Raw genomic sequence first — 12,289 nt, 5'->3', positions numbered from 1 at the left:
AGACTGGTCGCCAGTCAATCACAGGACACATATAGACAAACAACCATTCACACTCACATTCATACCTATGGACAATTTAGAGTCGCCAATTAACCTAGCATGTTTTTGGTTTTCTCCGGAGTACCCGAAGAAAACCCACACATGCACGGGGAGAACATGCAATGTTCTCAAACAGAGATGGCCGAGTGGGATTGAACTCAGGTCTCCTAGCTGTGAGGTCTGCGCATTAACCACTCGTCCGCCATGCAGCCCTAATGTGCAACCATTTATTCATTCATTTTCTACAGCTTTTTCCTCACGAGGGTCGCGGGGGGTGCTGGAGCCTATCCCAGCTGTCTTCGGGCGAGAGGCGGGGTACACCCTGGACTGGTCACCAGCCAATCACAGGGCTCATATAGTCAAACAACCATTCACACTCACATTCATACCTATGGACAATTTGGAGTTGCCAATTAACCTAGCATATTTTTGGTCTTCTCCGGAGTATCCGAAGAAAACCCACACATGCACGGGATGTTCTCAAACAGAGATGGCAGAGTGGGATTGAACTCAGGTCTCCTAGCTGTGAGCTCTGCGCGTTAACCACTCGTCCGCCGTGCAGCCCTAATGTGCAACCATTGCTATCAAATTGGTTGCTTGCAGTTGATTTGCGAAGCTATTGATCTGTTTATTTAAAATGACCCTATACTTCCACCAGCTAATCCATTGTCAGTAACAATTACTGATTGTAAAAGTACCAGATGGAGGGGTAGGATTTAATAAGCTTTGCTTCTTCCTACTCCTTTTGGACATGTGGAACTGTGAACTGATTATGTGATGCATTCAATTGTAATCTGATGCATGTTCAAATGAAATCAAACCATTTTTCAAAATTAAATCCGAGCATGCTGAGAAAAAGGGGGAAACTCTCATTGCCTCAAATGTGTTGTGACTTCCTGTATCGGTACCACCGCTGCCACAAAAGAACATTTCCACTTTTCTGCAGGAACATTGGAGTTTGTTGTGTGTGACCTGTCTCCTTGTAACTGATGAGATCCTAAGTGCTGATGCTGGTGTTGCTCCGTGGGGAATATGATAAATAAATAAATAGATGATAAAAGGAAAGAAGGTGCAAAAAGAGAAAGAGCCAAAAGCAGTTAACATGCAGTGGGGGGGTGCAGATGTATGACGCTGCGATGTGTGAAGATATCGCAGGCTATTAAAAGCACGGTACCCCCCTCTTTCATTATCACCTCACCGGCAGAACGCTCCAATCCGGACCAGTCACGCTACAGCATGACCCGCATGAGAGGGTATTTTATCGTTTAATTAGCATTTTGCTATACTGAAATTGTTTTCCCAAGCTTGTCCCGCAAAGGCAGTTTATTCACAGCTGAGACGCAGGGTTGATGTGTGATAGCTGCTGTCAGTGCAGTCTTGTAGCGTGGCATGGCCTGGTGTCCCGTTTCATCATGTGACAAGCTGTCCAAAGAATGTGGCATCTTGCAACGTCACCGGTTTGGGTAACAAGTCTGACTCTGTGTGGTTTTTAAATAGCCCATCCAAACTATTTACCTGCGTTGAAGAACTCTGGGCAGAGTTTGAGCTCGTAGGAGCTGATCCCGTCTGATGTCCTGTGTGAATGCCTTGGGGCGACTTCATGGGAAGTACACCGGGATGCCTGCACAGGAAGGCAAAGCCGTTCCTCCTGAAAGCCCACAAGTTACGTCAGCCTTGTGTATTCAGTCTCATCGACTGCTGCCGTCCCGTCTTTTTGCATTGGTGTGGGGGTTGTCTTCTCAAGGTGTCGTCCTGATTAATGTGATTCGTCTTTCTTCTTTGGCTGCAATGTCTCTGTGAGCCTCCTCTGTATTCCCTGGCTGAATTTTGCTTTTTTCCATCGCCTTCAGAAGCAGTCATTATGTAAGTGCGAGTGTTTCAGGTAGCAAGGTGCCTTGTGCCCCTGGGCTTCTGACATCCCATCTCAGTTCGAGGGACATGACAAATTACAGCTCACATACCATTGGGTGAAAACCCGTCATGAAGGGAGTGGGAATGGGATAGACGGGCTGTAGAACAAAAGGGCAACGTTTCAGTTATGCAGGTCCCTACTGAGCTTTGGGAAGGTCAAACATAGGAAATATGGTGCCTTTAATATGGATGTGGGACTTTGCAAAAAGGCCTCCAACTGCAGACAAAAGAAGGCCATTGGCTTTCAGGTTGTGATCTTTGTTTATATTTAACACCCTACCATCAAACCATCTGCCATCATTGCTGTCAGGCGGAGTTTGTACTGAAGGACTTGGTGGAGGCAGGGGCATCACCAGGTTCTGAGGACGGGGGGGCTTGGACCCCTGGAGATGCACATGATATGAATGAATGTAGTAGACATTAAAAAAAAAAATCAAAACAACAAATAACGAACAAGAATCGCGATATAACTTTCCCACTTCTGGACAAATTTAGTAGAGATACTCAATTGTTTTACGCCACCATTAAAACACAATCTACACTGCAAAACCGCTGATCAAAATCTGCAACCATTCTGTCCAGTGGACAGTGATCAATTATATAATATTTTTTATTATATTATTAATTAGCTTAGTATTATTACTAATAGCATTATTCTTCTTCTTATTATTACTACTACTACTACTAGTAGGCTAGTATTAGCCTGCTTATTGGCTTGCTTATTAGCCTGCTTTTGCCCTATTATATGAAATTTGTCAGAGATTTTTTTGTAAAAAAAAATAAATTAATTAAATTATTTAGGGGGCTTAAGAACATTTTAGGGGGGAAGCCCCCCTAACCTAAAATAGGCCTAATGACACCACTGGGTGGAGGTGTCAGTTTTCACCAAATGTTTTGATGTGCACAATTTTGCATTGAAATATTTTATTTGTTTCTATTATATTATATTATATTATATTCACACAGGGCTATGAGCCAATACTATTCCTTTCGACAGAGCAAGAACCTGACAAAAATGTTTGTATGATTGTTTGTATGAAACTTCAGTTTGGCACTCTGGTTCCAAACCAAGCATTTGCTTCAGCCAATCATACTTGGGCTTGAGGCCTTGTGCAGGCGAGCCAATCGCATTGGCTGGCATTGTTTGTATCCACACAGCAGTATACTGTATTCTGACCTATCTGAATGGATTGTTGTGGTAAGTAGTAGACATCAGCAACTATGGAGAAGAGTCAGTGTGATGCAGCAGTATTTTTATAGGCATATCTTATCTTATCTTATCTTATCTTATTGATGGCAAAGTTGTTGTTAATAGTCCAATATGCTGCATCTTCACAATGCTTTTTTTATCGCCAATGTGTCGAGTTATGTGGCGTTTCGATGGGGTTGTCTGCTGAGTACATACTCACGGTGTTGCTTATAATATGCTGGGGTTTGTTGTTAAGGCCTGCGACCAAATGAAATCCATGTGTCCTTTTGTATCGATCTATACAGAATAAACTCCTTTTGATGAGTCACTTGTTTTTGACAATATAAAATAATTGCATTTTGGCCTTTCGATATTTTTTTTGGGGGTGTACGGGTGGCGTAAGCACGTTCACAGCACCTTTACTGTATGGCCGGGTGACAGTATGTTGATTTACAGTGGAGTTTCTTTGCATGTTGAGGTTATGGGTGGGAAGGATTAATGGCAGTCTCCAGTATATATTACAGTGGTGCTACCCAGTAAAGCTGTGTAGCAAGGCCATCCATAAATCATAATAGCAAAGTGACATGGACAAGCTGATGGCGAGAATGCCGCCACCCGTATAGTCCCAGTATCGACTTTTCTCCTCAGTCTTCTCTTAAATCATCAAGTGAGGAATATAAATGGCCTAATTATTCCGGCAGAGGGTGGAATTAAAGGCGTGGGTTTTTATTGCTTCTCCGGAACAGATGGTGCTCTGATGTTGCATCACCAGCACTGATGGAAGCTTTTTGCAATGCAGATATATAGGCTCAAGCCAAATCCCTCCGTGTGGACATGACAGGTGGAAAAATGGATTCTTATAATGCTAACCGAATGATGCAGCTATGATTGTCGTCACCATCGGCTGCTTATTATTTAGGATTGAAAATACTCCATCAGAACTGTTAGGACAGGAAAAGGGAATCTAACAGACACCTTTGAGTGAGTAAGTCACCAAATCCACAAAGGAGTTAGGAGTTCCTCACACTCTAAAAAGTCATTCAGAGTATCTGTTGACACCACTTGATTTAATACATAAATGCAATGTAAAAAAAATGTAATTAATTGATTTAGATAAACTTTCTAAGTTGCTAACTTTATTTTTTAAGTTATGTTCAAATAATAATGTTGGCGATTACATGGACTTAATTTAGCATGTCATATACACTCAAATTTTATTGTTGGTAAGCTTAAAACAAAATTCAAGTTGGTCATGACTTAATAAAATTAGCTTGGTAACATACCAATAATATGTAATACACACACACACACACACACACACACATATATATATATATATATATATATATATATATATATATATATATATATATATATATATATATATATATATATATATATATATATATATATATATATATACAGTAAACCTCGGATATATCGGACTCGGATATATCGGAAATTCGCTCACAACGGACAGATAAAAAAGAACCGATTTTTCTGTAATGCATTTCCAATAAAAATTCATTGCATATATTGGATTTTTTATAACGGATTTCGCCTATTTCAGACAAAATCTCCAGTCCCGTTCCAATGCATTTCCATTAAATTTCCCTCGCATATATCGGATGGCTGCATCATGGCGCTCCGATTCGCCGAATCGTGACAGGCCGCTATACGATGTCATTTGCAGCGTTTGCAGCGTTGCCTGCGCGTCCAGGTACATTGGAAACATAGTCAAGGAAGTGCCTTTTTATAACAGATAAAATCCGATTTACGCATATACCGGATATAAATCCGATATATGCGTAAAACGGACATTTTCCAGTATACGCATATAACGGATTTCGCTTATATCGGACAAAACCAGTGGGAACAATTGAATCCGATATATCCGAGGTTTACTGTATATTAAGTTACTGCTACTTAAAAAGTTGTGTACATTGTTATTATAATTAAGTAGACAACAAATTAAACTACTTTGAATAAAATGACTAAGTCAGTTGACTTAACATATTTTTTTGAGTTACGAGCTTAAAAACTCGTCAACAATGACAACAATTATTCAGTAAGCATTACTTAAAATAAGCTTTGAGTGAAGAGGAAAAAGCTAATTTGTGCAATGCAATATTGCTTGTTGGTTCAAAGCAATTTCAAATGAAGTTGTCCTAACTAAGAAAGTCTAATGGAAACTGTTGCGTTGATTTTTTTTTTGTTGAGGCTAAACATTTATTTTTTGAGTGGCAGGGTACTCACCCCTTGTACTCGTTTGCATGGTTCTCAACTCTCTTTACAAGTTCCTTTCAATCCAGGACGGATAAGTCGGGAATGTTTTTCCTCCATAATAGGTCTTAAAAAGGCACCCCGCATCCACAAAGCACTTTAAGGGAATGAAATATATTATTCTAATGATGACTAATACCGCTGATGTTTGTGACGTGTGTGCCTTGCCAGAGCGCAGCTATAGCGGACCGACAAGTGCTAAGCTCCTCTATGCGCTGCTTTGCCAGGCCATTGGTTCACATTCACACACACACACACACACACACACATAGACAGTGGATTGTGTGCTAGGGCATCCATTAAGCTATAACATTCATGTCAAACACTGCTGACAAAGGAACACCAAATGCCCAGATGTGGGATTATGAAATTGTCTTCTGATGTAGTATGTTTCGTGTGATTCCATTCTGGTGTTCAGAAGATAAAGGAAGATGATCCTTTAGAGGAAAGCAAACAATCAAGGGAGAGTGAGAGTGTGTGTGTGTGTGTGTGTGTGTGTGTGTGCTTGTCAGTTAAAGCGAAAGAGATCCTAAAGCCATAGAGAGTGACTCTGCCGAGTCTGTCACGACTTCTTCAACGGTGTGTCACATCATTTTAGGCCTAACACACAAGGAAGAATGGCGAGGCGACACCTCCACCAGGGAGGAACGCACACATGCAGGCAACACGGAAACATACGCTTTAGTGTCGTTAAAGTCAACACCATCCAGAGTTCCAAGAGCTGTCAAATATACTTTATGGCAGGGGGTCTCAAACTCAATTTATCTGGGGGGCCACTGGAGCTAGCTAGGGTCTGGGTGAGGCTGGGATGCATCAGGTTTAAAAAGAAACAAAACAAAAACATCTCTGCCTTTCAGTCAACCGATCAGCAAACAGACACAATTTTTGTATTTCTTTAATATGATCAATTTGTTAATTAGCATTCTTTATTTAGTATTTTTTGTTTAACTTAACGCAACTTAATTTACCCTTTCTTATTATATCTGTACATGTTTTTTGTCTCGCTTTCTCTCACCAATATAGCACAATTATGTGACTCTGTACTATTATCATATTACCACTTTTGTAAATACACTTAATGTTTGCAAAAAAAAAAAAAACAGAAATCAGTGCTTTGGTTCCGGTTTTCCACAAGAAAAGCTCTGATAAAACATTCCACTGTTCTCAAATATCAGTACTGTTATTTTTCTACGCAAAATAAGATGGAAAAAATAAATTAAGAAAAAAAAAAGAATAAAAAAAATCAATCAATCAGTAATACATAAATAAAATAATAATAAAACGGCAAATAAGAAAAAAAAACACAGGTTTTTTTTCAGATTTAAATAAACAGTATTAAGTTATTTAACCTTTAACAGCCGCATCAGTTTATCCAAAAAAAAACAAAGAACGCATTTATTAAAACAGAAAAATGAATAAACTTTGCTTTGGTTCCGATTTTCTACAATAAAAGCTCTGATAAAACATTCCACTGTTCTCAAATATCTTACTTTTTATTTTTCTACACAAAATAAGATGAAAAATAAATAAACAAATCAAGAATAAAGAAAATCAATCAGTAATAAATAAATAAATAAATAAATAATAATAATAATAAAACGGCAAATAATAAAAACTTAAGAAACCACATATCGTTGGTGGGTAGACAAATTAATTTTTTCAGATTAAAATTAACAAAGCATTATTAGAGCCCTGTAGACATGACAAAACACGACTATAGTCCCATTTATACTCTTTTTATTTACAACATATTGCGCAACTGCAGGGTCTTGAGACACATGCTAACTCGCAAACTAGAGAGCTAGCGACCTAAACGGTAGCCTTCAAGTTATTTCCTTTAAACTTAAATAGCCAAAAACTTACCACTTCCACACGGATAGGGAGGATAACTATTAACAGTTATTTAACCTTTAACATGAACATTAATCAAACGTAATCATTTTTTCTGGGTACATGATACCATACAGCATCCATATCAAACTTGCGCGGGCCGCACTAACATTAAACTTTCATATCAAGGCAAGTTTGAGACCTGGATCCTACTTTGTAAGGCTGAAGTCCATCTCAGCATTTGTTTGTCGCTACTGGTTTCCTCCCGGAACCGTTTGTGTTCCAAACTATTGTTGGACAATCCAAGTGATGTGCCAGGAGTGGCTGAATGACGTCATTGGTGTTTTCCTCCTGTGTGATTATTCACCAGGCCTTTTTTTTAGGTGTGGTTTCTTCCTGCGGCGTTTCGTAGTCATCGTCGTATTCGTGGTTTTATTTCTTTATTTGTTTCATGCTGTACGTCCTGTACTGTATATGATGAAGAGAGTACGGTAAGTCAGGCCTGAAGGCAACAAATTGAACACACACATAAAAAAAAAAATCTCAGTCCATTGCGTTACCATGACAACTGGAAACTTCCTCACCTGTCAGCCATGCCATGTCATCTCTCCTTTAATGATTTTTGTCCGCCAACCTTTCTCCACATTTTTTTTTTTTTTACTTCACCCACCTGCTCTATCCAACCGCTCTTTCATTCTCATTTCAAGGTCAGTGATATAACGTGTGTGTGTGTTTATGTGTACATACGTGTGTAGGTGGACGTGGGAGTTGTTCACTTCACCCCTCTGGTTCAGCCTCTCATCCAGCAGCCCTTCAAACTGGTGGAGAAAGTTGTCAGGAATATTTTCCAGTTTCGCAGGAAGTTCTGCCACAAGGGGATCGGGTGAGTGCTGACGCTCCGTTCAATTCCCTTATATATACTTTTACATTATTTACACATCCTCATCACACACGTTGAAAATGTATAAACATGTTTGGCGACCCAGAAAGACAAAGATGCCCATGTGGGGCTGCCCGGTTGACCCCACGCCTGCGAGGAGTCTGCACGCGGGCCCCAGATATCAGCGGCATGACGCTGCCGGCGGTGTGAACGAGAGCAGCAATTCTTAGTCACCGAGGTGGCACACGAACAACGAGGCAGCAGATTTTATATAACCGCAGCGTGTTGGCGGGAACAGGCGATTATGCACCAGAGCTGTACAGTTTCTCACTGCTGGGGGTGGGCATTTGACTGACTGATTTATTCAGCATTGAATTTGAATGTTCTGGACTCCTGTTTCCAATGTAGTGATGTATTGAGCTCAATATGAAGTTGGATGGAACTGGACATTCCAATAGCTAACATTCATTAATTCATTTTGTATACTGCTTTTCCTCACGAGGGTCGCAGGGGTGCTGGAGCCTATCCCAGCTGTCTTCTGGCGAGAGGCGGGGTACACCCTGGACTGATCGCCAGCCAATCACAGCTAACAGCATGTCTTTAAACACACTAAAGCAACAGCGCCTCTGCTGGTTGCAGCCTAATATTGCACTCTATTTTGTACAAATTAACTATACAGTATATCAGGGGTCTCAAACTCAATTTACTTGGGGGCCACTGGAGCTAGGGTCTGGGTGAGACTGGGCCACATCAGGTTTTCCAAAAAAAACAAAACAAAAAAAAACCGCATTTATTAAATTAATTATTTAAAAATTAATTAATTTATTAAAAACAGAAAAATATACAAACTTTTTCAGTGCTTTGGTTCCAATTTTCTACAAGAAAAGCTCTGATAAAACATTCCACTGTTCTCAAATATCTTACTTTTTATTTTTCTGCACAAAATAAGATGAAAAATAAATAAACAAATCAAAAATAAAGAAAATCAATCAATCAGTAATAAATAAATAAATATAATAATAATCATAAAACGGCAAATAATAAAAACTTAAGAAACCACATATAGTTGGTGGGTAGACAAATTATTTTTTCCAGATTAAAATTAACAAAGCATTATTAGAGCCCTGGAGACATGACAAAACACGACTATAGTCACATTTATACTCTTTTTATTTACAACATATTGCGCAACTGCAGGGTCTTGAGACACATGCTAACTCGCAAACTAGAGAGCTAGCGACCTAAACGGTAGCCTTCAAGTTATTTCCTTTAAACTTAAATAGCCAAAAACTTACCACTTCCACACGGATAGGGAGGATAACTATTAACAGTTATTTAACCTTTAACATGAACATTAATCAAACGTAATAATTTTTTCTGGGTGCATGATACCATACAGCATCCATATCAAACTAACATTAAACTTTCATATCAAGGCGGGGGCCTCAAACTAGTGTCCTGCATTTTATTTTATTTCTATTTTGTACATAAAAATGAGTAAAGATAACTTTGTGCGTTGCAGATTGGGTGAAGTTAAAGTTAAATTGCTGAGGGATCCCAAAGGCATTAAACTTGTATGATCATTGAGGTATCAAAGCGACCTGAATAGAACACTCCCCCCCCCCCCCCCCCCCCCAGAATGTTGTTCCCCGAGGCGTGTCGGGAAGCTCTCACAGAGGAAATGATGCACAAGGCGGACGTGGAGCCCACCCTGCGCCCCACCGAACTCACCATCCCCCACGTTAAGGCCCTAGTGGACGTCTACGCTGAAATGTGCAGCCGGGAGCCGCATCTGACGGGCTACGAGTACAGAGAAGAGCTCAGACTCAAACACTTGGCCAAGCGGAGAGGAGCACAGACGGACATGCCGAGCGGGACGCCAGAGAGCCCCGAGCAACCAGAGTGAAAAGGACAAAGAGAGAGAAGGGCTGCCGTTAGCTGCCTTGACATTTCCACCTGGCGCCGACATGCATTTTTTAACACGGTTTTACACGCAACCAAGAGCAACAACTGTGTGTGTGTGTGTGTGTACATGAAGGCAAGGGACAAAGAAGCACATCATGGATGTTTTTTTGTTGTTGTTTGTCGAATAGCTGAAGTGTCTGCTGAAAGAGCTAATTGGGCATCCGTGTTTCATGGCTTTCTGAGTCCAACTCACACATCACATCTCACCATCATGTTGGTGTCAACAACATAGCTGCACCGTATCCAGGTCAATTATTGGCTTACACTGCGTGCGCCACTGTCACTTGGGAGGCGGAGCCACACGGGAGGACAAGCGATGGGGAAAATGTGCGTGAATGTGTGACGTGTTGTGGAAAACAAGTCTGGATTTGAAAAGTTCACTTTTGGCTGAAGTCAAGTCATGATTCTTCTCCAAAATCATCTGTCGTTACTGGATCTTACCTGGATAGTCTCATATTGATGTTCAATAAAACTTGATATTTCTCACTGTTGATGGTGTCCCGTTATAACACCCCTATATGCACTTTTACACTCATGTATTCCTTATTTATAAACTGAATATTTTCATACTTTGACCTTCTAAATACATTTTTAAACATTAGAGCTCACTGGATATAAAATAACAACCCTATAGTCACTTTTACACTCGTATTCCTTATTTATAAATTCAATATTTTCATATTTTGACCTTCTAAATACATTTTTAAACATTAGAGCACACTCGATGCAAAATAACACGCCTATATTCACTTTTACACTCATGTATACCTTATTTAAAAATGGAATATTTTCATACTTTGACTTTTTAAATACATTTTTAAACATTAGAGCACACTAGATACAAAATAACTCCCCATAGTCACGTTTACACTCATGTATTCCTTATTTATGAATTTCATATTTTCATACTTTGACCTTCTAGATACATTTTTAAACATTCGAGCCCACTCGATACAAAATAACATCCCTATAGTCACTTTTACACTCATGTATTCCTTATTTATACATTGAATATTTTCATACTTTGACCTTCTAAATGCATTTTTAAATATTGGAGCCCACTAGATACAAAATAACACTCCTATATTCACTTTTACACTCATGTATTAATTATTTAAACATTGAATATTTTCATACTTTGACCTTCTAGATAAATTTTTAAACATTAGAGCCCACTAGATACATACTAACAACCCTATGGTCACTTTTACACTAATGTATTTCTTGTTTATTAATTGAATATTTTCATACTTTGACCTTCTAAATACGTTTTTAAACATTAGAGCCCACTAGATACAAAATAACACCCCTATAGTCACTTTTACACTCATGTATTCCTTATTTATAAATTGAATATTTTCATACTTTGACCTTCTAAATACATTTTTAAACATTAGAGCCCACTAAATACAAAATAACACCCCTATATTCACTTTTACGCTCATGTATTCCTTATTTATACATTGAATATTTTCATACTTTGACCTTATACATTTTTAAACATTAGCGCCCACTAGATACAAAACAACACCCATATAGTCACGTTTACACTCATGTATTCCGTATTTATGAATTTCATATTTTCATACTTTGACCTTCTAAATACATTTTTAAACATTAGAGCACACTTGATACAAAATAACACCCCTATAGTCACATTTACACTCATGTATTCCTTATTTATGAACTTCATATTTTCATTCTTTGACCTTCTAAATACATTTTTTAACATTAGAGCCCACTAGATACATAATAACAACCCTATAGTCACTTTTACACTAAGGTATTATTTGTAATGTAAATTAAATTTGTGCCAATAAGCCAAAAAGTGGGTCTACCTTGTAGTTTGGCACCGTGACTGTGCCAAACTTTGGAAGCAACTTGCCGGACGCAAATATTCATTCATGTCATTGCTGAGTGCCCGTGGTGTTAAAGACTGTCAGAGCAATGTAATATTGGTCCGTGTGGCAACACGTAGCAGAGTACCTCGTTCCTCCAATGGACTTAGTGATGCACGTGAGGTGGTTAGTGGTGTGCCGCAAGATTTTTCAATGTAAAAAATATGCTGTGGCTCAAAAAAAGGTTGAAAAACATTGCTCTCGAGAATACAGTCGAGGTAGCGAGTATTACTGTATGATGTCCATGGTTTGACATCTGATAATACTTTCATCTTCATAACCACCGTGGTGGTA

General features: G+C 39.0%; 1 protein-coding gene across 2 annotated transcripts in view; it reads left to right on the top strand.

The window, feature by feature from the left end:
* Positions 1-11,020, top strand: part of tfb1m (transcription factor B1, mitochondrial) — a 33,757-nt gene extending 22,737 nt beyond the window's left edge. The window contains exons 7-8 of one of the 2 annotated variants that reach the window (XM_058090578.1): positions 8,008-8,135; positions 9,771-11,020. In XM_058090578.1, the coding sequence (XP_057946561.1) occupies positions 8,008-8,135; positions 9,771-10,038 (396 nt within the window). In that variant the 3' untranslated portion in view covers positions 10,039-11,020. Of the gene's footprint in view, positions 1-8,007; positions 8,136-8,238; positions 9,146-9,770 lie in introns of those variants that run through there. The other variant, XM_058090579.1, reaches the window with a different exon arrangement.
* Positions 11,021-12,289: the final 1,269 nt, after the last annotated feature.

Source organism: Doryrhamphus excisus, chromosome 13 (assembly GCF_030265055.1).
Source record: "Doryrhamphus excisus isolate RoL2022-K1 chromosome 13, RoL_Dexc_1.0, whole genome shotgun sequence".
NCBI classification, from domain to species: domain Eukaryota; kingdom Metazoa; phylum Chordata; class Actinopteri; order Syngnathiformes; family Syngnathidae; genus Doryrhamphus; species Doryrhamphus excisus.
The sequence above is the reverse complement of the archived record's forward strand: the minus strand, read 5'-3'. Positions and strand labels throughout refer to the sequence as shown.